Consider the following 24108-nt stretch of genomic DNA (forward strand, 5'->3'; position numbering starts at 1 on the left):
CTGAAAAAAGGGAGGAGGCTTTTTTTTCTCTTTTCTCTAATAGCAGTTGATCAGAAAGATTGGAGTGCTTATTCACAGAATGATAAACAAGGTGAATGAGATTAGCTTAGCAGGTTCCTTCTGCTGTTTCTCCTTCTTGGAGGAAGAGAGTCCTCTAAAAGGCAAATTTGGTACATCTAGATTATGCATCTGCCCTGAATTTGTTGTTAAGAGAAAGCAGACTCCTCCACTCATGTCAAAGGGTCAGAGAAAGCTTTTCCTCTTGTGCAGAAACCAGTTTGTTAGCTCCTCACAATGCTTAACAAAAGAAACGAGTGAATTTTCTGCAATGTGTTTCCATTTTTGATTTAAATGCCACAGCAAGGTGTTGTGTCCCACTTCTTGCTCACAGCCTGAGTCAGGTCAGATTCATTTCACCCAATCAGACATCCTGCCAGTGACCAAACCCAGCCATCACAGAAAACAGATAAAATTCACCTTTTCTTTTCTTTACATTTATTTTAATGTCTCTTTGGGCAAAAATATTTACTTTTGAACACATGATTGTACAGCATCTTGTACAAACATGATTTTGATATGATCATAACATTTATGGTTTGCCTTCTGACTTTCTCTGACCACACTTCATATATTGCTGTTATACTCCTGTCCTGTTTACCTTTTTCTTTCCCTTGGCAGGCATAGCAGAGGTGATGGAAGGATTTTGTAAGCTATTCAGTAATTAAATTTGGCAAGGTAAAAAGAAAAAACCTCAAAAAACATGAGTCTTCTTTAGTTGAAAGATGGCTAGTGGTTTAAGTAATTGACACAATCCAGCACATATACCATTAATTGTATTTAAACAGACAACACAGAAACAAACAGCAGAAACTAAGAACAATACTTAAGCTATTACCTTAAGAAGAAGTTTTTAAGCTTTGCTTTTATCAAACAAACACTAACTTCTATGCATTCTGAATACTCAAGTGATAAAACAATAAAAATCTCAGAGTCAAACTAGCTGCTTAGTTTTGCAATTGACTTTCTGGGAGGAGGTATTAAGAAAGGGAAATCTTTGCTACAGCTGGGAAAATATCTGCTCTTTTGGTTTGATGGTTAGAAAATAATTACAAAAGATGGTTTCCTCCAAACTAAAAGTCATGTAATTTCTGAGTTGGTTTTTTTTTTTTTGTTTTACAAGTGAAGAGAGAATCAAGCACACCAAACAGCATTATTTGAGAATACCAAAAAGCAAGTATTTAATTAAAAAGCAATATGAAAAAAAGCAGACTTCCTAAAATTCCTCTCCTTTCATTAGTTGAAAAATAATTCTCCTGACGTATTTTGGGAGGTCCACTTTATGTTCTTTAAAATAAAGATGATCTATTAGTTATGATATTACGCCTTGCTGTGATTCTGTCTTTGTGATGACTCCACATTTAGAGACCGTCACCAATGTTATGTCAAATGTAATGTGTAGCTCTTTTCCTTCTTCAACCAGAATTATGAACAAGATCACCCAGGAAAGCAGAAACTAATGCCTGAAGAGTGGGTGTGGCTGGAGTTAAAGTGGAATACAAATGACAGCTAGCTTTGAATTAATCCACTTACCTGATAATAAGCTAGATGTCTTCCCTCAAAATGCACTGTTGTTCGGTACTCCATAGGTATTATGGATGGGTTAGGGTTTAGAAACTGTGGGCATTCTTCTTCCTGGGGAGATAAACATTTTATACATTATTGAAAACAGAAGTCTTATCACAACAAGCTCCGACGGCCTTCGGACAATGAGATGATTGTTCTAAATAACTTTGTGCTTAAAATACAGTGACAGATTTGATTACAACCTTTCAAATGAGACATGCTAAAAATGACTACAGCATATGTCAAAGCCGTGGGTGATTATCTTTCCCAGCCTTGAAATCTTGTTCCTCCCATTGAAGCACAGTAAAAGGAACAAAAATATCTTTTCAGGAGTTATTCAGACACACTGCCCCTCCTCAATCACACCCCTAAATTCCCACCCCCACACTCTCACTAAAAAAAAATCTTACACTTCTGGAGTTAACTTCAGACTCACTTTAAGATCCCTAATTCAGCTGATGGATATGAGAGAAAAAGCAAAGAATATACTGAAGTTTTCTAATAAAAACCCAATATTTTTAAACATTACCATATTTTGTTTGATCACATCCTGTGTTGAAGAAGACTCTTCACAGATATGTTTCTTCCAGTCCCACTGGCAATTCCATCTATTGCTTGCACAAGAATAGCATCTACAAATATAACATGATAGTCGTGACAAACTGTCAGGCTTCCTCCCCCACTGACAAAAAAAGTAAATTAAATTCCGTCTTTATTCATGGAGAGTACATCAATCTGCTACAGTGTCCTTACTATATTAAGCTGAAAAATTCATAGTAAGAACAGTTTGAGAACCCCAGAAAGCTATTTTTTTTTTGGAAATATAACTAAGGATCAGGAAACCATAGCATCTCACAGACTTTGAGTCCAAGGGGAATGGAAGTAATCTTTGTAAACCTTCATATATTGAGTTAAAAATGTGGGGCTTGAGTTGTCTGTGTCTGTCCTGGGGCAGTAACATCTCAAGCGGGGAAGATGATGGGGGCAGAGTCAGCTTTGACCGTCACATTTGAATGCACCATTACCCAAAGCTCCAATCTAACATTTGTGGTGACACGTAGTAAGTAGACATCCACAGAGCACACATGCAAGTACAATAGCAACTACCAAAAATAGCAACCCAATGAAATGGCCTTTAATGGTATGTGCCATTAATATTCCCATTCCAAGTGTTTTACATTACCAGTTTCAACCATTTAAAAACTCCATTAAAATGTAAGATAAAGGGTTTGGATACTGAAAAATTCTGTGAGTGCCAAAGGCTTAATTGGAGAAGGATTCAGTAACTTAGCTGCCAGTTACCTGAAGCACCATGCCACAGGATCTAAACACCTCAGTTAGAAATCTGAAATACTTACGGCTGGTTTTCATAAAGATTCATTGCTTCTTCACAGTCATAAAAAGGGTAAGTATGTGATGCAAAAAATATCTTGTTCTCTCCAAAGGTTAACTGTAATGGAACTGAAACATGATCTATCACAAAAGAAAAAGGGAAAAAAAAAAGTTATCTAAGTGGTTGTTGAATTCTTTAGCTCTTGAGCACAATGATACAATAATACTTTTATTATTTTACAGTACGGACAAATATTTAACTATACAGTTGACACTTTGGATCTCATGACCTGTTATACTTTAGATTTTTGAGCTTTGCTTTGTCTTTTTAACCTCTACAATTTTTTGAGCAAATGGTTTTCAGAAGAAATGCAGAGATAGGATAAATGGAAGAAGTAAAATTACAGAATAGCTTTGCTTTATGGAAGTGTTTCTCAGTGTTGCTATCACCATGCTAGAATTTTAGAGTCTAAAAGAATAAGAAAAAATGAATAAAAAAGTAATTGAACACAGATGAAAACTAGCATGAGAACAGTCATTTAAAATCAAACATTATCTTAAATACGAATATGTCTTCATGTAAAATTACTTGTTTCATTTGCGGATTAAAACTGTCATTGTCATGTGAATGAAAACAAGTGGTCTTTGTGGTTAATGCCCAACAATGCCCTTAACGCTAAGCTACCACAGGCACTTGTGATCTCAGTTCGCTGTACAAGATTTCCCCGCAAATGTACTTCTCATCTGGATCATTACTGAACTAAGAGAAGAAAATTTATCTTTAGAAACTGGTGCTTTCCGTGGTGAAGCTGTTTAAAATACCTTTTGCAGAAATCATTAAGCCCTTGTGACAAGATGTTTCACAAGCTATTGGGCAATTTCGAACTCTGCTTTCCTTGAAGAGGTTCTTGAAAGACCATGAGCAGCATTACTGGAAGTCACCTTTGTCTGCACTGGGTCCCATTAAATATTTCAGACTGGTAGAAATGCCAGAGGATTTTCTAACAACAGGGCTGTAATAAAGCATCATTCCTTTCTAGAAATATCCCATTCCCTTGGAAATGGGATACTGCTACAGTAACCAGGGCCATTCCAAACTCAATAGGGTTTCTAAATAATAAGTGGACGGCTCTGGACTTACTGTCGCATGCTTTCAGGAAACACTGCCTGTGTTAATAACTGCCTGCCTTCTGCAAAGTGTCTGCCAAGCTTCTGAACATCTTGATATTATTTTTGAATATCCTTTCAGATTGGTCACTGTGGAAAAAAACTCAGGAAAGTGCATTATTTCTAGATGACTTGGTTACTCTCATGGCATTCCAGACAGGCTTCTAGTCTTACAATTTATGCTGGAAGATGTCAAGCTGTCATATTTATCAACTCGGTCTCTTTATGTCCTACTTTTCAAAATATTTAGGGAATGTGAGTTGGCCCTAAATAAAGTAGTGCCATTTTAACACATCGCATAATCTGATACCTTGACGTACCCCAGCTATTTTAAAACTTGAGAGATTTTAACATCATTACATTTTGTGCAGCTAAAAGTGGACTTTGACCAGCTTCAGCTTTAAGAGAATTTAAGCTTGTCTTAAAATGTGCTTCCAAGTATCGCTGGGACTCTCTGGGGAAATTCTGATACATACAAGAAGGTAATCCTAAGGGGCACCTCTATCCAAGCTGCAAGAACACTTTTTTTGTTGTTGTTTAAATTTGATCAGATAACAATGAGTGATGTGTTGCCAGTTTTCTTCTATGTGTTTATGTATCAACATGTATGAACTTAAGGCTCAAATAAAGCAGTATCTAGAAAACAGAACAAGAGTTGCGTTTGGCAAAAGACCTTAAGTGGATAATCAGTGGTTCAGAACAATGGTATGGACCTTAAGTATACAATCATATATTTTTCCACTGGTCTTACTATTACAGAAGCTTGAGGGCATGCAGTAGAAGGCGCAGAAGGCTTTATGATGGAAAGGACAACCTTCTGACATGAACCAGAAGGCAAGCTACTGAAATATAGTCGAGCATAGTAAAACTAAAACAACAAATCTTCATACTGTGCTGCTCTTCTGGCCTCATAGCTCAGTTTGATTAGAGTAATATTAGAATAGTTGAATTTTGCTTGTTTGGGACACAGAATCCCTCTGCTCCTGGTAGAAACACAGGGAATGGCACCGTTTGTGAAAACAGTGATGGAAAAATTTTGAGTAAAACTTTTTTTAATTAATGTTTGAATGGACAAAGATCAACAATAGACTATTTGAGCCAAGGGACTGGAAGAGGAAAAAAATGCGTATGCAGTTCATATAACGGAATCACATTAGAAGCAGTGATTTATGTTCTTTCCTTTCTTACACATGGCAGGTGGCAATATTTCTTTACCTTGACCTTTCGGTGTTGGAGGAATCATATCAGGTGGGTCACAGATAATAACTCCTTCACTTAATTGAGCACGATGGCTTGTTTCACCAAAGGTACACCAAAGTTTGTCATCGGTGTTCAAAGTTGGCAATGGACTTACTGTCAGTTTCACCTGCAAACAAAATTTTAAACGGGTAAAATATTTGAAAGAAAGTAAGCAAGCTCAGTGAGGTTTATGGCCACCACAAATTTTCAGCTGCCTTTTTTTTTTCAGACAAGGGTGATATTTTGGCTGGTACCACAGAAAGTGGTTCTCCTTTTCAATTTTTATGTGTTGTCACCTATTATTTTCTTCTTATCTTTCTACCATTTTTTCCAGCTGGGTCTATGCTGAATAAAAATGGTACAGAAAACTCCTCCCTTGTCAGTGCCCTAGATCAAAACAAAAATGTCTGTACAGATACAAGCCCAGCCTTTTGTTCTTGTACTCAGCATCCAGTTCAGTAAACAGACTAGTTAACACTTAAGTCTTGACAAACTTAATTAAAATTACATTAACCTTAGGTGTTATTAGCCAACAAAGGAACTGAGGCTGGCTGGGCTGGAAAAGCTGGAGTTTGAAAGGGCTGAGCAGAAAAAAGTGGTTTTCTCAAGACTCAGTGTACATTCAAAAAAAACCTAAACCCTGACACCTATCATTACTACTGAAAAAGAATTTCTGAGAGAATGATGGTGAGATCTTAATCTTCTCAAAGAAATTATTGATACAGTATGCATGTGAGAAACTAAAGGCAAAATAGAGAGGGAAAACTTGGCAAGGGAGGAGGAAGAAAATAAAATGAAATTTTGGATGCTGCCCTTGATTCAGTGTTTCAGGTGTGTTAATCATACAGTTTAGTTTTTTTACATTTTATATTTACAGTAGAAATGAGGATGGTTCCTTTCCCACTGAAAGTGGTCCACTATGTTATAAGCTGCAATATGTTTTGGTGACCGCGAGAAGGTGACAGTGGCAATATTGGAGGTTTCATGTAGGTGCTCATTTAAGTTGGCTTTGTTTTTGTTCTTTAGATATTTTGGCCTGATATTCTGATATGAGGCATCAAAGTCTTGTCAACACAAGTTGACAAGATCGAACTAAGAGAAAGCGTGGATTTTAACTAGGCTATTTACATTCTACTAGCATTTTTACTAAACACAGAGACAACCTTAATACAATGCTGCTTACACCATTTAGAAATGAAACTAAACTAACTCAAAGTAAAGTCTCTTTCTTTCTGATTAAGAGGGATCAAAAGCCATTTAGTAGCTTTACTCAAAATTAACCTGATTTTACTTGCTGAACACCACCAGTACGTCCTCAGTCTGCACTGGCATGCTGCATTTGAAATCAAAGCAAGCTATGACATACTGGTCACACTCCAAATGCTTCATTTTGTTGCCATGTACTAGTTTTGCATGCTGAATTTAACTTCTCCATGTACGCAGACAAATTTTGCTGTGTAGGCAACTCCACTGCCGATTTTAAAGAAACAGTTTATGCCTTCACTACTTACTCAAGTTTATGCTCAAGTAAGCTGAAAGAGGATGCAAGGGCAACATGAAATCTCCCCTATCAATTATCTTTTATAGGCTATACAATATTGTGCAACACTTTCATAATATTCAGATAGCTCTAAGTGCTTTGTCATCCACAATAATGCATCATCGCGGTTTATAGAGAAGGTTAAAAGGAGCATTTCTTAGAAGAAAACATTAACTACAGCCTGCAAGAAGAGCAGACAAGAAAGAGCACTGTGAGAAGTCCCAAAGGTCGAGATACCCCAAACACTTTATATTTCTTGCTATCACCATGCCTAAAGAAAAGCAGACATTAATTTGCTTGGTAGTCACATCAATGTGCTTTAAGAACATGTAGGGAAAGCATTTTCTTGTCATACCTTAGCAGGGGCTCTGCGACTCATGTTTTGAGGGTCTGCACTAATGATAGTCATACACGTGCCACTTGGACTCCAGAGCCAGTCATTCTCCTTATCAGCCATTTCACAGTCTGCCCTCTTTGTGCACCTGACAAAATGGGACAAAACACAAAGTAAAGCAATATTATAGCTGGACACGGCTTTCTCTGAATTAAGCAACAGTTCAGGGACTAGAGACTGAAATTACAGTACAAGATGACTGGAAATTTGCTTTAATATTGACTATTCAGGTTGCTATCAGAGAACTATTAAATGAATAAGTCATGGAGTAAGTATTGACCATGTTCGAGATACGAAAAGCAAGTAGGGAGACAAAATACATCGCACAATGTGTAGGATTAAACCAATCAAACATAGATAACGTACATAATATTTAATAGAGCATCAAAAAGAGAATGGAGCCATTGCTCGATTTCCTGAAACTAGGCTGATTAATCTTCATTTTAACATGTAACAAACTCCTGGAGGAGTGGGTACAACCTTTCTGTAGGTGAAGTGGATGACACCCATGTGTTGGCAGTAATAAGACACCTGACTCGTGAGGGCAGAAATGCGATAGAGCAATGCTGCCTGGGGCACACAGGAGAGGTCCTGTGAAACCACAGCACAAGAGAAATGCTGCTTTCTTGGTGAATGGCTTCATTAACTCCTGCCACTTTTTAAGATCTCTCTCTACCAGGGCACCCTTACCACTGCAGGAAGACAACAGTGGCAGTGCAGCCTCACCAAAAATCCTGGGAGATCTTCCCAGCTCCCCTACAGGACGTAAAGCAGAGGTGCTGCAGGACAGAATCTGCATATGTGGCTACAAAAGCTTGTCAGAGCGTGTGCTGGGGGACAGTTTCATGCATATTCTTTTCATCCTGTGCAGCGCTTGTGAGAAAACTCTGTAATATCTCTGGCTGTTGTAACAAAAGTCTATTAACTCATCAGGGGCCTTAGTACGGTACAGTTGCTGAACAGTTCTGCCAGCACTACCCTACGGATATCATTTACATACAAAGTCTACATTCATATAACACGTCCCTAAACACACAATTAAGCGCTGCATGTGAAGATGAGACAGAACTTGGCGCAGGTGAGAAAAACATTAGAAATTATGTGCTTCTATTTCTATTGGGAGAAATACTACCAAATGCAAAAATTCACGTTTGCTTGTTCTGAGAGATCATTAATACTTCAAGTTATTGAGGTCAGTGGTTGTATCAGAAACCTGAAGGGAAATCTAGGGGAAATTGCCTCATGTATGATATATGACACGGCCTTCAACTCCAAGTAGCCAGGAGGAGTTTGAGTTGCATGTTCCAAATCCCCAGGTTTCATCCACTGAAGCTGAAGCCTAGTCCTGAAGAGTTATTACAGAATATTGCATAAATGTGTACAAACACATAGGTTTCTCTGCAGTGCTTCACATTATGCTGCACAAGAGCCTGTTAGGTAACTTAATGTGATAGTTCACATTTTCAGGCAGGAAGCTAGAAGCCTGAAATTCATCTGCACGCTATAATTAAATAGCCCCTTTGTTCCAACAGCAAGTACTTAGAACCATGAATTCCCTACAGCTCATGCCAAGGGGTTAATTAACTTAGTAGTCAAAAAGAGAGCTGTAAGACCGCTCTTGCCTCTCACCACTCCAATCAATGCACAATGTAAAGAAGAGACATCCAGAATTGTTCTAGTTTGCATATGTTTGAATATTAATTCAGATAACCTCTGCAGACAAGTCAGCCAAAGGCCAGCTTCTGCTCTCATGCGATGAGGTGAGAGCCCGGTGTAGCTACATGTCTCCATAGCTGACATTTATATAAAAACAGCATTTTATCTATATACTTTATCTTCAGACATTAGCAATTTCTTCCTTTATGCTCTTTTATTATGTTTTGCATCTCTACTTAAAATAAATGCTATATTTTCAGGATTTTAAATAGGGAGTGCTCTTAACTTCGGGGAGAACATCTGACTGCATGGTTCAGAGAGCCATAAAACTTGCAGTTGCAAGATGTATAATCATTTTCAGTACCAGCAGAAGCATATATATTTTCCCAAACTAATGAAATCTGCAGAAGTCAACAGGGACTTATTTGTGTGCATGGAAGATTGATACCAATGTCTGTGCGATAAAATTCAATCCCTATCAGTACTGAGAGGTGGAGTACGAAGAACGGGAATCGCTATGCAAAGCAGTAACAGAAAGCATGTGCCACCCGTCGAGGCCTCCTCGAGCACCTCCACTGCCTGCACTGGGACTCACCTGCCCTCCCGCACGCACCAGCCGCAGTACGGGTCCTGGGCCTGCGTGCACTTCTCACAGTCTGAGTACTTGTGGCACTGCTGTACGGGAAGGCGATGCACCTGGGGAGCCAACAGCGAGATAAACCGTCACGTGTCTGAGGAAGGCACAAGGAGACTGAAAAGCTATGGGATTGCACAAGGCTGCTGCCCATGCCAGCAGAAGACCCCATATAACTATACTCAGGGTGCAATTTGTTTTTTTTAAAAAGACCCATACAAAAATGGAGTCTGGTTATCCCCCCCAGTCATGACTTAAAGTTCAAATTCACACACTTTCCCTGCTCGTCTTCTCTCCAGACTAGCAGAGGTCATTGCCATAACCAAGAATCATGAGAAAGTCTTAAAAAACACAACTGTTCAGTTCCTGCAGTTAGGTTAAGTTACTTCTGGACATGTGCATGACAGCAGCTGCTACAGAACAGAAACGGTGAGAACATCTTTTCCAACCCAAGAAACAGCTACTGCAGGACAGATACTCCCTGCAGGTTAACAGGGGACTAGCTAGATCAGTTGTACATACAATATCCTCCCCTCCCTATTGTTAGCACGAGGTTGAAATCCTTCAGAAATGTAACCACAAGTGGCACTTTTAGCCAGAAGGCATTGCAGGAAGTCTGAAAACCTCAGAGAGCCCTGGTGCTTGCAGGGCCACGCTTCTCCATGCATAACCCTACTGCCGTGCAGTAAGTTTACAACAGAGAATGGAAATAACTGTGGCAGGAAGCAGCATCGTCAGTTCTCAGACTCCTCATAAACATGTGGCTTCTGGTTTTGATTTCCTTTGGGGGTGAGAATAAGCAAGTTGGTCTTTCTTTTATGCCCAGAAAAATGAGCTGGCACTTAATCAGCACTTTTAACTATGCTGCTCAATTGTGCAAGATAGGAAGGGACATACTCTTCCCATCACTTTCAAGGACCATGTTTTACCTATGAAGAGTGAAAAAAGCTTAGTTGAAGATGTAAGCTTTCTTTTTTCTACCTAATCCTCTAAGTTAAACCTATTGGCAGTTACAAAGCTACTCTGCAAGTCCAAATTTGGCCTCATTTCACATTAAAAGAGTTTAACCTGACTCAGGCAGGGCGGATGGACTTGATGATCACCAGAGGTCCCTTCCAGCCCCTACAGTTCTGGGATTCTGGGATTCAGTTAAGGAAAATGTCAACATTTGGTAGTGTTCAAGCATTTACTACTACTTAGGCTTATTTCTTCAGTACTTTCTACTCCCTTTTTCTTCCATAGGCTGCTACCTGCCTGGAGCTGAGTTACTGGCACGCTGCTTCACTAACCAGTTCCCCTCTCACGAGTAATTTAATATCCAATGAATGTGCGTCTGTTTCATAATTCTGGCAAGCAGAAACAAGCTCCAGAGATTGGCCATCTCTACAAGTTTTACATAAACTGAAAGGTTTTTGAATAAAAAATAGCAGCTCGCTTTACAGGCAGCTTCAAAACACAGAGAAACTGATTTTAGAGATTTTAGAGTTTTTCTAATTGGCACATTTAACCAGAGAGAGAGGTAAAAGCTGTAACAAGCACAGAAAGTGGTGAGAATGGCAACTGCCACAGACTTCAGTTTTACTCCTGATACGGGACGTATCAGAAGGAATCCAAGATCCTCCCACTTCTGTTTATTTTTAATGAGCTACAATGAGTATGGCAGGAGTCGTGCGGTCCTTTCCAGCTTCAGTGGGTCCTCCTGACCCCTGCCCAGCTCCAGGAGGAGGCTAAGGAGGAAGGAGCTGACTTTTGAAAGCATCTGCTCCGAGCCATCCACTTCTTGGTGAAAGAGGAGGGGGTGGGGAAGAAGTGAAACAGGAAAGCAAGAGCTGGCTTCTCACTGCGATCTTAACCTCTGTATCACTCTTCCCTATATTTTGTCACCATCTAATTTATTTTTAAAGGCTGCTTCATGTTATCACCCATCACATCAGCACACATTGAGAGGCAAGTGCTGCATCTGCCAGGCAGGTCAGCGTTCAGCATGCAGATCAGCACAGCGATTGTGCCCTTCATTGTTTACCTCATTTTAAATAACTGTAAACCATTTTAACTCCCAGGGCAGGGTTCTGGTACATCTTTTCCCACAACTTGCAGCTGTTCTGCAAACAGCAGAGCGTGTTTCAGCATTTATTCTTCCCCCCTCACTTCTGTCACTTCATTTCTCCCAGCTCTGAAGGCCTCCATTCTCCTCTATCTGGCTTTCATAGTGGGTGGGACTGCTCATTGTAATTAACTCCTGGAGATGACAGTAATGTAATGCCGTGACAGAGCTCCCAAGTTTAGTTATTCACATTTAAGCTGAACAGGTTTTGTAAAAGAAAATTATTATTCCCATTATTTAGAAACTGATGTGTCTATGAGAGCTACTTAGAAAAGATTAAACTGAAATACCTTCTTTGGGAGAGATTTTGCGTGCTCTAAATTTAAACATTTTGTAAAGAGATGGAATTATTAGCGGCCTTCCTAAATTGTCTATTTCAAGCAGACTATCACCAGAAAACCGGCTGCCCCCATGCTCATACTGCTCAGGGCACAGCCTGGTGGGGGCATCAGGGCTCTGAAGCAATGTGCCAGTGTCCCATGGGGTGCCAGGGTGCCCGGTCTCATGCAGACAATTTTGAAGTTTCAAGGTCTGCTCCAAATCTGAAGTGCAGTAACCTCTCTCGCACGCTGCCACATTACTAAATGCTTTATCAGTATTTATCTAGTGTGTTCTCCAATGTAGCTTCCAGCTTGAGACCCATCAGCTAGAACAGAACATTCTCACAGCGAAAAATTCACATTAATCTTTTATAAAACAGGACAGGAACGTGCTTCCCCCCACCATTTCCCCCAGTACTCTCCTTCCATTGCCATCAGCATTCTCCCCGTGTTGCTGCTACCGGGGCATTTCCCTTGTCCCCCTGATTGTCCCCATCAGTGCTGCGGTGGTGGCAGTCTGTCACCCATCCCATCCTGGAGAGCTGCTGGACCACATGTGTAAGCGACCACAAAGGGAAGTGCCATGAGCAGGTTACAGCTATAAGTGGTATCCCTCCCACCTTCTCCCTTCCTTCATGCTTTTGTTTTCCCTTTACAAATCTCCACTGTTCCAGCTCGGAGAAGCTGAACCAAGAAGGGACTGCCTGTTCCTTTCGTAACAGTCTGACCATTCCTCCTGCAGCAGTTCAGCTCTAGGCAAAAGCTCATACAAGGGTGTTTCCCAAAGCTCTAAGTCTTTCCATTGCTTCTTAGCTTTTGACAGCAAGACCCATGACAGCTCTTGGCCACTCTAAGGATATGAAAACACTTCTACATCAGCCACTAGCATCCCAAATCATGAAGGATTCACAGAATCACAGAATGGCAGGGGTTGGAAGGGACTTCAAGAACTCATCAAGTCCAACCCCCCCTGCTAAAGCGGGTTCCCTACAATAGGTCGCACAGGTAGGCAACTTGAGCATCCTCCCTGATGTGCTGCCTGGCCCTGTGGCATTCTGGTGCCAAACATCACAGCTTCAACTTTTGCCCAGACCCCATTAGAGAGCTTCAGAGGTGAACTCACTTCCTGATCTCAGACTGTGAGCACTGAGGATGTAAACATTCTCCAAGTGACAGTCAAGTGATTAAGCCCATCACCTCTTCTTGAGGGAGCAAAAAGCAGAGAGGGGCTGAAGATGGCAGAAGGAGGAACATCCTTTCACCTTCGGTTTTCACCTACCCCTAACCCCAGCAGCATTTTCATTTATTCGTAATATCCTGCTTTCCTTCTGCCTGCAAAGGTGTACACACAAATGCAGCGCAGGGGCAGCCCCACTGACTAGGGTGGGTTCCAGGAATGACAGAGAAACATTCAAATCTCAGGTAAAGTCACAGAGAAAGTTAAATTGGATCTGATGCTTAAAAAGAGAGGGATACATTACCTTGTCTGTGGTCATCACATATAGATATTCTTGGGTTTTGTCAAGGACCAGATCATTCTTTATGGGTTTATTTAGTTCAATAGTAAGAGAGCTGTACTCAGTTACAGTGGATGACAGGAACACCTGTTCCATGGAGGAAAGAAAGGTGGTAAAGGTCGCTATTTTTTCGATTATCATGAATGAAAATGCTATGTTTGCTCAAGTTCACAAATTCATATTGGAGAAAACATTTCAATTTGAAGTATTTAGCATTAAAGGCAGCAAGCACAGCAGAAAAATAATGGAAAAGAAATTGCTCACTGCTCACAATAGCTAGTATTTGCATTGATTTTTTTTTTGAATACTGATTTATTTGAGTGTTGTAAAATTCAAATTTTCAACTTGGAGCCACTACACTTGAAGGTCTCTAAATTTGTTGACAGTTGTATGAGCTTCAAATTCCAAACAACATAGTGACACATGGCCATCACTTCTCTTCAGCCAAATAACACATGGTGTGACAGTCTCGATAGTTTAACAGTATGGACACCCAGATCCTTGAACCACATGCTCCTACAATCAGAATTTACCAGAGCTCCTGGTACAGCTTTATATGGTTACGTATATCCTGTTCACCGAATGGCCACAATGATTACAAAATGAAAATTTGCTCTTAAATGAGAAGGGGCTTGAATAGATATAAGGCCAGAGCAGATGTTAGATTACCTAGGGCTATTTTTATAGGGCTCTTGGTAGAAACCTAAACCTTTGGGAGAAGTATTGTTCAGTCAATGCTAATTCTACCTGTGTATTGGAAAGCTGAGGTACACAAGAAGTAACCCATCTTTATTTTTCTTTGAAAGTAAAAATACTAAATGCCAAGAGAATCTGCTCCTGCTATGTGATCCGCTAAATCACATTCGCTTTCAGAGTACTAGCACGTTATCAGAACAATTTGCAACCTTTTTTTCAACATGCTCCAATCTTTGAAGTCAGATTTGTTACCTTAAGAATTTTTCCATCCGAAGTTCCCAGAAAGGCCACGGTATGCCCATTCTCCACAGTTGCAGTAACAGCCGTGAGATTCATCCCTTCTTTTTGTAATACTGGCTTCTCTATAACACCATTTTTACTTCCCAAGAGGTATGGTAAGTGTTCAGAGCCACAGGGGAAATTTTTGCTTGCATTCTAATAAGGAATAGCAATACAGAAGGATGTTAAACATTCAGATCACTAATTCCTAGCTAAGAATGAAGTGCAACGCTACTACCACAATATGATACCGCTCAGACATAGGAGAGCAGAAAGGGAGAAATGGGTTGCCTGTTCATGTTACCCAAGCCAACAAGCCGCAATCAGAAAGCAGTCTGCTAATTGCAAACTGCTTCACTGCTTTTGCTTTCCAGGAGACAGAGAGAGGAAATGGTTTTTGTTTCTGTTTCACTGCAGCAGCACAGATTAAAAAGTAACCAGTTTGTTTAATTAGCATGTCATATAGATCAGGTTTACCAATTTTGTTTTGAGGACTGTTTTTTAAGCTGTTTTGTTTTTTAATTTGCTCCACTCCATAGAAAACAGCCCACTGGCAACCTCCTCGGGAACATTCAATACATTCCCTCTTCAATTTGCTTCAGTCCGAAACTGCAGAAGGAAGTTCATCCACACCTTGTCTTTCCTGCTACTCTGCTCTCTGATTGGAAATCCACATCTCCTTTTTGCTGGAAGCCAGGACCACTCCACTTGTCACAATCACAATTTGTATATTTGGTGCTCACCTCAGGTGCAGGGTACTGTAGTGAGAAATACTGGGGTTTGAAAGCAATTTGGCTTCTAATCAGTGTTAGAGATCTACTGCATGGCTGTGACTTCATGAGATGAAGGATTCTGGGTCAATACCAGTAATGACCTGGTATTCCCATATATATTCCCATGCCTCATCCCTTCAGTTGTTCACTCCTACCCCTGGGCTGTAGCACACCAGTTTTCAAGCTGTGCTCAAGCAACTGTTTATGCAAGTGTGTAACTTACTTGCTTTGGGGAATTAAGACATCTTTCTTCAAGTTTGCTGACTTATTTTTAAGGTGATTCAGTCCCTCAACCCAGTTTACAGTTGGCTGCAGTAACAAATGGCATGCACAAGTGGGGCTTGGGAATAGGTTGAGTGGCATGGACAAAAGCAAACATCTAGCAGAGAAGCTGAAAACTGCATCATAAAGCCAGAGCCATAAATTGAAAATCAGTATCTTGAAGGATGTCAGTGTTCTCCACTATCCAAGGCAATGAAAAGCCATGAGAAGACTTGCAAGGAGGATATCATACTACGGGTGTATTTTGAGCCAGAGAAATACATGAAAGCCACCTGAATATAAGAAACACGCATATTTCCAATTATCTGAAAATTCAAATCCAAGTGAGAAACAACAATGAACTCCAGGTATCACCTTCAAGATCAATAATCCACTTAAAAACATTATAGATATGTTGGCTGTGAACAGAATTGTCTGTAGTAATCGTCTGGAAGCTGATCATGGGCATAACAAATCACTGCTTATGACTCAGTAATTTCCACACCAGAAAGAACTCTTTAAAAGAAATGCATTCATGAAACCAGGCAATATTTGTCTTTTAGAAGGCATCAACTCTTTTTTAAAATACTGCAAATTATAAATATCTTGTTGCTTCTCACTTGATCTGTTCTACAACATTCCCAACCACATTCAATTTCTGTAGTGAATCCATTGAGTGAACATTAAGTTTTCAATCATCTGATCTCACTATATTTTATCTCAAAGCCACATAAAAATTATACAGTTCTATATTATCCAATATTCCTATCACAGATTTTAACATTGATGCTGACATTACCTGTCCATGTGATCCACACGGGTTTTCTACTGCAAAGAGTTTGTAAAACATGCTGGTATTCTTATTTGTGTAGCAATCATCTCGGTTTTTCTCCATTTTTTCATTGATGTGCCTCAGTGAAAACACACACATGGCAGATTTTAGGGAGCCATTATCTTTGTTTACTTTGCTGAAGAGTGCAACAAGCACTTTGTCATCTGAGGCAGAATCTGAAGTTTGTCTTTGCTGTGCCATGCTCTTGGCCAGCTCTTCTCCTGGGGTGGTGACATAAGCGGAATGACAGTGATCATAGGAACCATCCTCATCTTTGCAACCCAAGTCCATTTCAAAGTAGGAATAATAATGGGCATCATCTTTGCAAAGACGCGCAATTAGTGTGCGGTTATTGACAGGCTGTTTCTCTTGCTGGTTAAAAATGAAATAAACGTAATTTTTATCCTCAAAGACTGTCACAAATTGTTGTGTGCTTGAAGAATGATATGCTGACTTAACAGCCGCCGAGTCCGAATACATTTCAAAAATGTCCTTCCCATCCTTCTCGTGGAGCTGCCGAGTGCTGATTATTATCCCATTATCATTTGGTCCATTCCCTTTCCCAACAAACAGCACCTGGTCATTGTCCAAGGAAGTGATCAGCCCCACTGTCGATACATTCTCATCGTTGCTTGCTACAAAGGACTTCTCTCCACTAGTTTCCACATAATGCGTAACTTTGGTAATGTTTTCTAGATCTCTGGTGGCACAAATCCCTTTAAAAAGGCTTCCACACACCACGATTGTTTTATTTTCCTTGTTCAGCAACAATAATTTGTTGTAATTGTCAGTCAGTACTGCCTCTTTACATTGATTTTCTTCAATGGGAGGTGTGCATTTTTTGTTGTCCTTTCTTGGCCCTGTTTCTACATGTATCCGTACCACCAGATTTTCTGTAAGCTGATACAGAGCATTTACCACTCCCAAATAGATTATGCCAGTGTCATTATCCACTGTTAGATGATTTAGCTCTGTGGCACTCTGAAAATATTTCAGTTCCTCACTTCTGGAAAAGGTGATGCAAAAGCAGCTCAAAATGCTTAGTGTCCAGATCCATAAAGCCATCTCTACGTAATACCTAAAAAGGGAAAAGAAAACCATGAAAATTAAAAAATAAAATCTAATGAAATTCAGCAACGTGAAGTTTTTTTAATGATTTCAGGCACAAATAAACTCACCCTTATGCTTGTGCAGACATTACAATGATTATATAAAGCGTCAAATCTTGTTAATTGCCTAGCAATTTAATATGTCGGGGAAAGAAGGAACAAGGTCATATGGCCAAGTATTTGTCATATAACCAATTAGATAATCCTGTGCTAAAGCACAACGAGGTCAATAGACAATTTGAAACATAAAAAGAAGCGGTAGTGCTTCTCCAGTTTCATACTGTGTGAATTGTTAATTACTGAGATTTTAAAAACAAGCCGGAGGACCCCGGCATTTCAGGGAGATGGGGAGACCTTACATGCAAGTAACATCAGAGACATGTGGTGTTGCAGGACTTTCCTGATAAAGGAGAAAATTCTTCTGTTGACTACAAGTAAGTCTGGAACTGGCTGTTGCTCTTTGAGAATCCTCCACCAGTGTAAAGCTAAAGTCAGAACAGCCCTTCCTATGCAACGCTGCCTTTGATATTACTGGTATGCATTACAGTCTGACACTTCAATTCACTTTAGCACTGCAACTTAATGGTTTTAAATCTGCCTTTAAAACATCATTTAATCACTGAGAGTTTTTTGTGCTAAAGATGCTTTTATGTGTTGCATTGTTCAACCCCTTCAAACAATTTCTATTTCCAAAGCAGATCGCCTGGCTATTTGGAATTAAGCAAGGACTTTTTGAGACTTGTAGCCTGGCCTAAATTTAACCACAGGAGATAAATAAGGAGGTAAATCCAAAACGGCTTCCTAAGGACTGAATGTTTTTTCAGTGTTTTCTGCAAGTCTTTCATTCTGAGAGGAAAAAACAGAAGGCTTGGACAGAAATGTTTTGGGGAAAAAATAAATCGCATTTGGAGGAAATACTGAAAAAACAAGTATGATCCACAGGTTTTTTTATTTTCAAAGTAAGTCATGGGACTCCACAGCCTGATGAAGAAAGATTCTGTTAACTTACGGAGAATCTGGAGATAAATCTGAAAATATCTGGAACTGTGAATAGAACTGGAAAAATGAAACCCACAAAAGACAAGAGAAACATTCAACAACATAACCTGGCAGGGGAAAGCCTGCTAGGAGGAAGAAAACAGCAGAAAATACCAAAGAAAAAAAAGAAAAATAATCAAAGTAATAGTGAAGGAGCCATGCTCCTGTGCCAGTTATAACTGCTGTTTTGGCAGCAGTGACAAACTATAGTGGGATTTGAAGGAGAATTGCCTGAATCACCATTTATACTGGATAACTAAAGCTAATCATCATCAAGGGGGTTGCAACAGCTGGAGCAGGGAGGGAAGAACATTGGTCGTGGGAAGGAGCCACCTGCCAGGTCCCCACACCACCCTCTGCCTTCCAGCACTGACCATGTTTTGCTCCTCTATGAAGAAAACATGCGTGTAACAGTAAATGACTCTAAAAGTGGAGTGATTCTGACTTCGAAAAAAAACCAAAAACCCACTAAATGTAACTCAGGATTATGATAAAGACAAAAAACAGGCTAACTTCAAACTTAGATTGCTAGAGCCCTTATCACAAACCGGACCAGTTAGCTGCAAAATGAGGTCAAAGAAGAGCCAGCACATTACCAATAGCACGAGTCCAACTTCTAATGATAGGCTGACCTCATGTGACAGTGACCAGGAAAAACCTAAGAATTATACCCCATTCTTGAGACACATGGACTTCAGCACGTGCCTTGCAAGGTAATGAGGTGTTGGACTTCTCTGCAACAACCTTAGACCTTGTCTAAGAAACTCAGAATGAATTCTGATATTATTTGTAGGAAACTCCTATTTCTTTCTGCTCCCAAGGACCTCAATTTTCCAAACAAGCTTTGGTCCCGGCTCACATCTTCATGGCTAAATGGTATGTCATCATGCATGTCATCTAGTTTCAAATATTGTCCCTGACATTTATCTGCAATGAAATAATAATAATAACAATAATAATAAAGAAAAATGGCTTGACACACAGCTGCAATGTTGTTTCACAACAGTCTTATCATTCCGCCATCTATTGTGCAATGATCAAATGCGGAAAAAAACCGATTCATTTGTTTATGCTTTTCCCACAAAGTAATTATTGTCATCTCTGATCGTAATCAGAAAGCCTTAAATAGCTCTCCTTAGAAAATACGCCTCAAATGAATGGATAATAATTCATTGTACCTTAAGCTCTGGGCTTGGTTCACCCCCATGTCCATTTATTTCAGTGGATCAAAAAAAATATAACGAAAGAGCAGAATGCATCTCTTTAGTTCTAATTGTACTACAGGTACTGAATTGTAATGCAGTTATTAGAAGTGGATTGCTAAGCAGCAGTCATTTGTGCCATGTTTTGTCCACTCGGGGCACTCAGCTCATGGCACAGAGGCTATACTGGCTACGCACGTGCCTTTGTCCCCTGGGAAAATGAAGAGTCATTCTGGTTCCTGCCAGAGCCAGGGTTTAAGGAAAAGAAAAAGGAAAAGAAAAAGGTACTTACAGGAGTAACTCATCTCTGTACAAAAATGGGTAACACTTCCTACTATTTTTTGCCTTGTTTACTTCAGATGTAAAATATGAATGACAATGACAGTCTCTTTCTAATCTGATTCCAGACAGTAGCCAGTAGATCATTCAGATTTCACTTTGGACTACAGTGTGAGTATCACCAAGACATTAATGACAGTTTGATCTTCATTAGGATATCCACATAGGTTGAAGACATTCAAATCCCATTAAAAATATTAGAGGAAACTATCTTTTGCAAAACTGGGCAAACAAATCTTGTAAGGCACCAAAATTAAAAGTTTTATTTAAATTATTCAGAACTGCATGCATTCTCTATTCATTCTGCCTTCTTTTTTTTCTTTCTTTTTTTGGCATTTTCTCCTTGTCACTGCTCCCAGGTCAAACAAGATGAAATTATCACACAGAGGGTAGCAGTTCTTCATCGTCTATATTTGGCTTTGTGTTTTCCCCCTTCATCAAAGGCAGAATAAATAAAAAATAAATAAACTATGGAAAAGATCCAGACCTAAATCCCCACCCACTTCCAAAAGACCAAACTTTGGGAAGAAAAAAGCTAACCAATTCAAACCAGTTGCAGTGCAACCACAGCTCCTTCTCACCTGACCTGAACTTTGACCATGGGAAGGGCAGCAGGAGGGGCCCTGCCACAGCCATCAGCTGGGCAGGACATCCAGGGCCGCTATTAACACAGGTGCCCCGCTGAGGTAGGTGCTGTGGAAATGCATCAAGGACCAGCTTCCTGCTGTGAAAAGCTGTTTTAAATGAATAAGTCAAGGAGACGTGAGATAAAATGAACAAGAAAGGCAGGCTGGAGCACTGAATCTGAGACATCCAGCCTGGCAAATATATTTCTAATGAATTATTTACATAACTTTAATTATACATGGGCATGTATGGTTTACTCGAAGTCATGCTCTGATCGTAGAGTCGTTAAGCGATAGAATGGCTTCGGTTGGAAGGTACCTTCAAGATCATCTGGTTCCAATCCCTGCCTTGAGATCTGGCGTACACCCTCTGACCAAGCACGCACTTTTAAGCACTTGGCAGATGTAGGATTAAAGAAGCCCAGCAGTGCAGCTGATTACTTCACCGCTGTCACTCTCCAAGTCCTACCTCCATCCTACTTCTTGCTCCCCATCCCCTGTGTTATCATCAAAATAATCTTTATCACTGTCCCATCAAGATTACTTGAATTGCAAACTCACACTTCCTTTTTGGATTTCTCCCTTTTTCATCATTGCCTTCCCCACCCTTCCCCCATCTCAAAATACACCCTCCACTTCTGGCTCATGTACCTTATAGAAAGTGATTTCTATGAAAATGATAGTCCCAAAGCAGAAAAAAACTGTATTATAAAAAGGTTCATGTTAATTAAAAAGAATGTGTGGGTAACACACAGCCCTGGTGCAGCCACCTGGGGACTCAACAGGTGTCAGCATGATTTGGTGAGAGGGAAAAGGTGATGTCAGCACTTCAGAAGAAACCCTCTGAAAACAAGCACAGTCACGCTGCTTACCATGAATATGAGACTCTACAAGTTGTGTGCAGGAAACATAAAGCACCTAGGAGAAGGCTTCGGACACCAAATTGCAATAAAGTGACACTGCTTAGGAATGACACAGCTTCCGGCACCATCCCATTTCTAGCTAGATCAATTTTAATTTAAGTAAATGTAACTTCATGTCTTTTTACTTAAGCAAGACTGATAACCTTAAGTAACAGTCAATTCTTCAAAAGGCAAGCAGAAAGTAATGAGCATCATACTGCAGAAGTGCAAGGCAAGCTTCAGATTGACTTCCCATGACTCCCATAAATACTCACAGAATCAGCACTAACAACAGACAGACACAGAAGGGACAGTTGTTTTCCTCCTTTCCTGCACCTGCACACTTGAACCTTCAGCTCTTCAGTCATCCTCAGTTACCTTTCTTTCTGCCTTCAATATAATTTTAGCTTTGTTACTTCATTTCTTACATTCACTTCGAATGACGCAAAAGAATACCAAGCTTTGCTTTAATCTGAATAACTACAACTAAACACACATCCCAAAGCAAGAGACAAAAAAGTCCAATGAATGAATAATTTTCCCGATTCAGTTCTGTCGTGTTTTTTTGCAGAGTTGTGCCTTTCTAACCATACTGTACTGAATTGACTCTGGTGCCTCATCTAGTCTACGTGAAGTTTCCTGACTTGTAATGCTGGGTCTAAAGACAAATGCTCCTGCCAACAGATTTGTGCAAAACTGATCTGATGGGCTTTTAGAGAAAGTGATGCAGAGAGCTGTGGTCCTCACTGAAAACCCTCCCCCAATCAGACACAAAAAGATCCCAAAACTGCAACATAAAAAAGATACAAATCCAAAGGATGTACTCAAATGACTTAGAGATTTTGGGAAACAAGAAATTAAAAGAAATTTCTCCTCTCTCTCATTTAATTAACTTTGTGTTTAGCTTCAGCTGGGTCTTCCACAAGCCAAAAATAAATCACCTTTCACACTTAAGCTAAAAAAAAAATTCAAAACAGAAATTACAGAATGTGTGGATAAGGGATGAACAGATTTTCTGTTAGGATTTAAAAGTTTCTGATTTTATAAGAACTGCTTGTAAATGTGAGCATCCTCCTCCACAGCCACAACTTCTATTACTACTTTGTAAATACAATCGAAGATACACTTCACTGGTTCAGAAAAGGAATCACCTGGAAAAACACTGCAGAATTCAAGAGCATTTCCTAACAGGAAGGCAACATGCTGGAAAGGCTTTGGAGAGGGAATAACTTCTTTTGTAGTCTGTGGCATAGGTCCAGGACTGCTTTTGTAGAACAAGAAGAGCAATCACTGCGATAGGGGGCCATCCTTTACTTCTGTTGGTTTGCTGCCAGCAGATGGGACCCATGGGTTGGTGACCGGCGGGAGACTCCTTTGCAGAGGATTAAAACCCGACATCCAACATCTGTTTCATTAAAAGTTGTGATAGCCTATACTGCTATTTTCTTTCTCTTTCACTGCTTCTCAAAACTAGATTTGCTAGCATATCCTCAAATGGGACAAAACGTTCTACCTAATGAACCTGGAAAACTGGCAACAGACAAATACTTATAATATAGATTTCCCTCCTTATGTGGAAGACAAAGATTTTACTAGACAAGGAAAACTCTCTTTTTTAAAAAATAATTTTTAATAGTATAAAGTTTATTTTTAATATATATAATAATCGTATTGATATGGGTCTTTTATAAGGCCTTTTGTAAATTACAGAGTTGCAAAGGAAATAATGGATATTATACACTCAGCCACTGTGCATTCTGCAGGTGTTTTGCTGTGATCTCTGGATAGAACAAATGGAAGACAGATGGGACCATAAACTCAGATTACAGAAAACCAGTGTTTCCTGTACCATGGTTTAATCTGGGCAGGAATTAGATGAATTCTGGGACCCACAGAGGGGTGAATTTATTGCTCAGGCCTGAAGCTTCAGAACAATCCGGTGGTAGCTGAAAGGACATGAGAACAAGCATAGGACAATGGGCCTGGGAAAGGGGCACGGGAGGAAGATCCTTTTATCACCCTGAAGACTCTTATCCTTCAGAAGACCAGAGGTATCAGCAGCGGCTCCTGCAGGAAGAGCTCAGATAACTCACTCCCTAAGCAAGACCAAGAACCTGTGGGCACGTTGTGAGGCATCCCACAGCATGGACAGTGGGAGTCTCACAGCAAGAGACAGTTTTGACAGGGTGGAGCAGTGTGACATACAGAAATATGCCCACACTGAACGTTAAGGACTTTACTTGACATTTACCTACAAGGTAATTCCCACCAAGCTTGCCACAACATCAGGAGATGAGAGGAAATGTTCTCCAAGCGGAGAACACAGAAATTAAACAGGGCACCTTACCCAGCTCTAGCATCACTGGTAACCACAGTAAACAGCACTGCCATACATAAAATGGGCCAGCAACCCAGACAGCCCCTTGCTTCCAAAATGTTTTCCAGTCCCAACATGGAAAAGGTTTCTCGAGGCACTACAATTGAAGTGTTAATTATCAGCTGTGGAGCGCAACAGCTTTCCACAA

The 24108-nt window shown here is 40.0% G+C and overlaps 1 protein-coding gene across 4 annotated transcripts in view; it reads right to left on the reverse strand.

The window, feature by feature from the left end:
• Positions 1 to 24108, reverse strand: part of PLXNB2 (plexin B2) — a 253074-nt gene that overhangs the window by 59929 nt on the left and 169037 nt on the right. For all 4 annotated transcript variants that reach the window (XM_021384759.1, XM_021384760.1, XM_021384762.1 and 1 more), the window contains 9 exons: positions 16335 to 17445; positions 14475 to 14657; positions 13491 to 13613; positions 9547 to 9647; positions 7257 to 7383; positions 5338 to 5488; positions 2982 to 3096; positions 2153 to 2255; positions 1591 to 1692 (listed from right to left, as the gene is read on the reverse strand). In XM_021384759.1, the coding sequence (XP_021240434.1) occupies positions 1591 to 1692; positions 2153 to 2255; positions 2982 to 3096; positions 5338 to 5488; positions 7257 to 7383; positions 9547 to 9647; positions 13491 to 13613; positions 14475 to 14657; positions 16335 to 17445 (2116 nt within the window). The remainder of the gene's footprint in view (positions 1 to 1590; positions 1693 to 2152; positions 2256 to 2981; positions 3097 to 5337; positions 5489 to 7256; positions 7384 to 9546; positions 9648 to 13490; positions 13614 to 14474; positions 14658 to 16334; positions 17446 to 24108) is intronic.

This window comes from Numida meleagris, chromosome 1 (assembly GCF_002078875.1).
Source record: "Numida meleagris isolate 19003 breed g44 Domestic line chromosome 1, NumMel1.0, whole genome shotgun sequence".
NCBI classification, from domain to species: Eukaryota; Metazoa; Chordata; class Aves; order Galliformes; family Numididae; genus Numida; species Numida meleagris.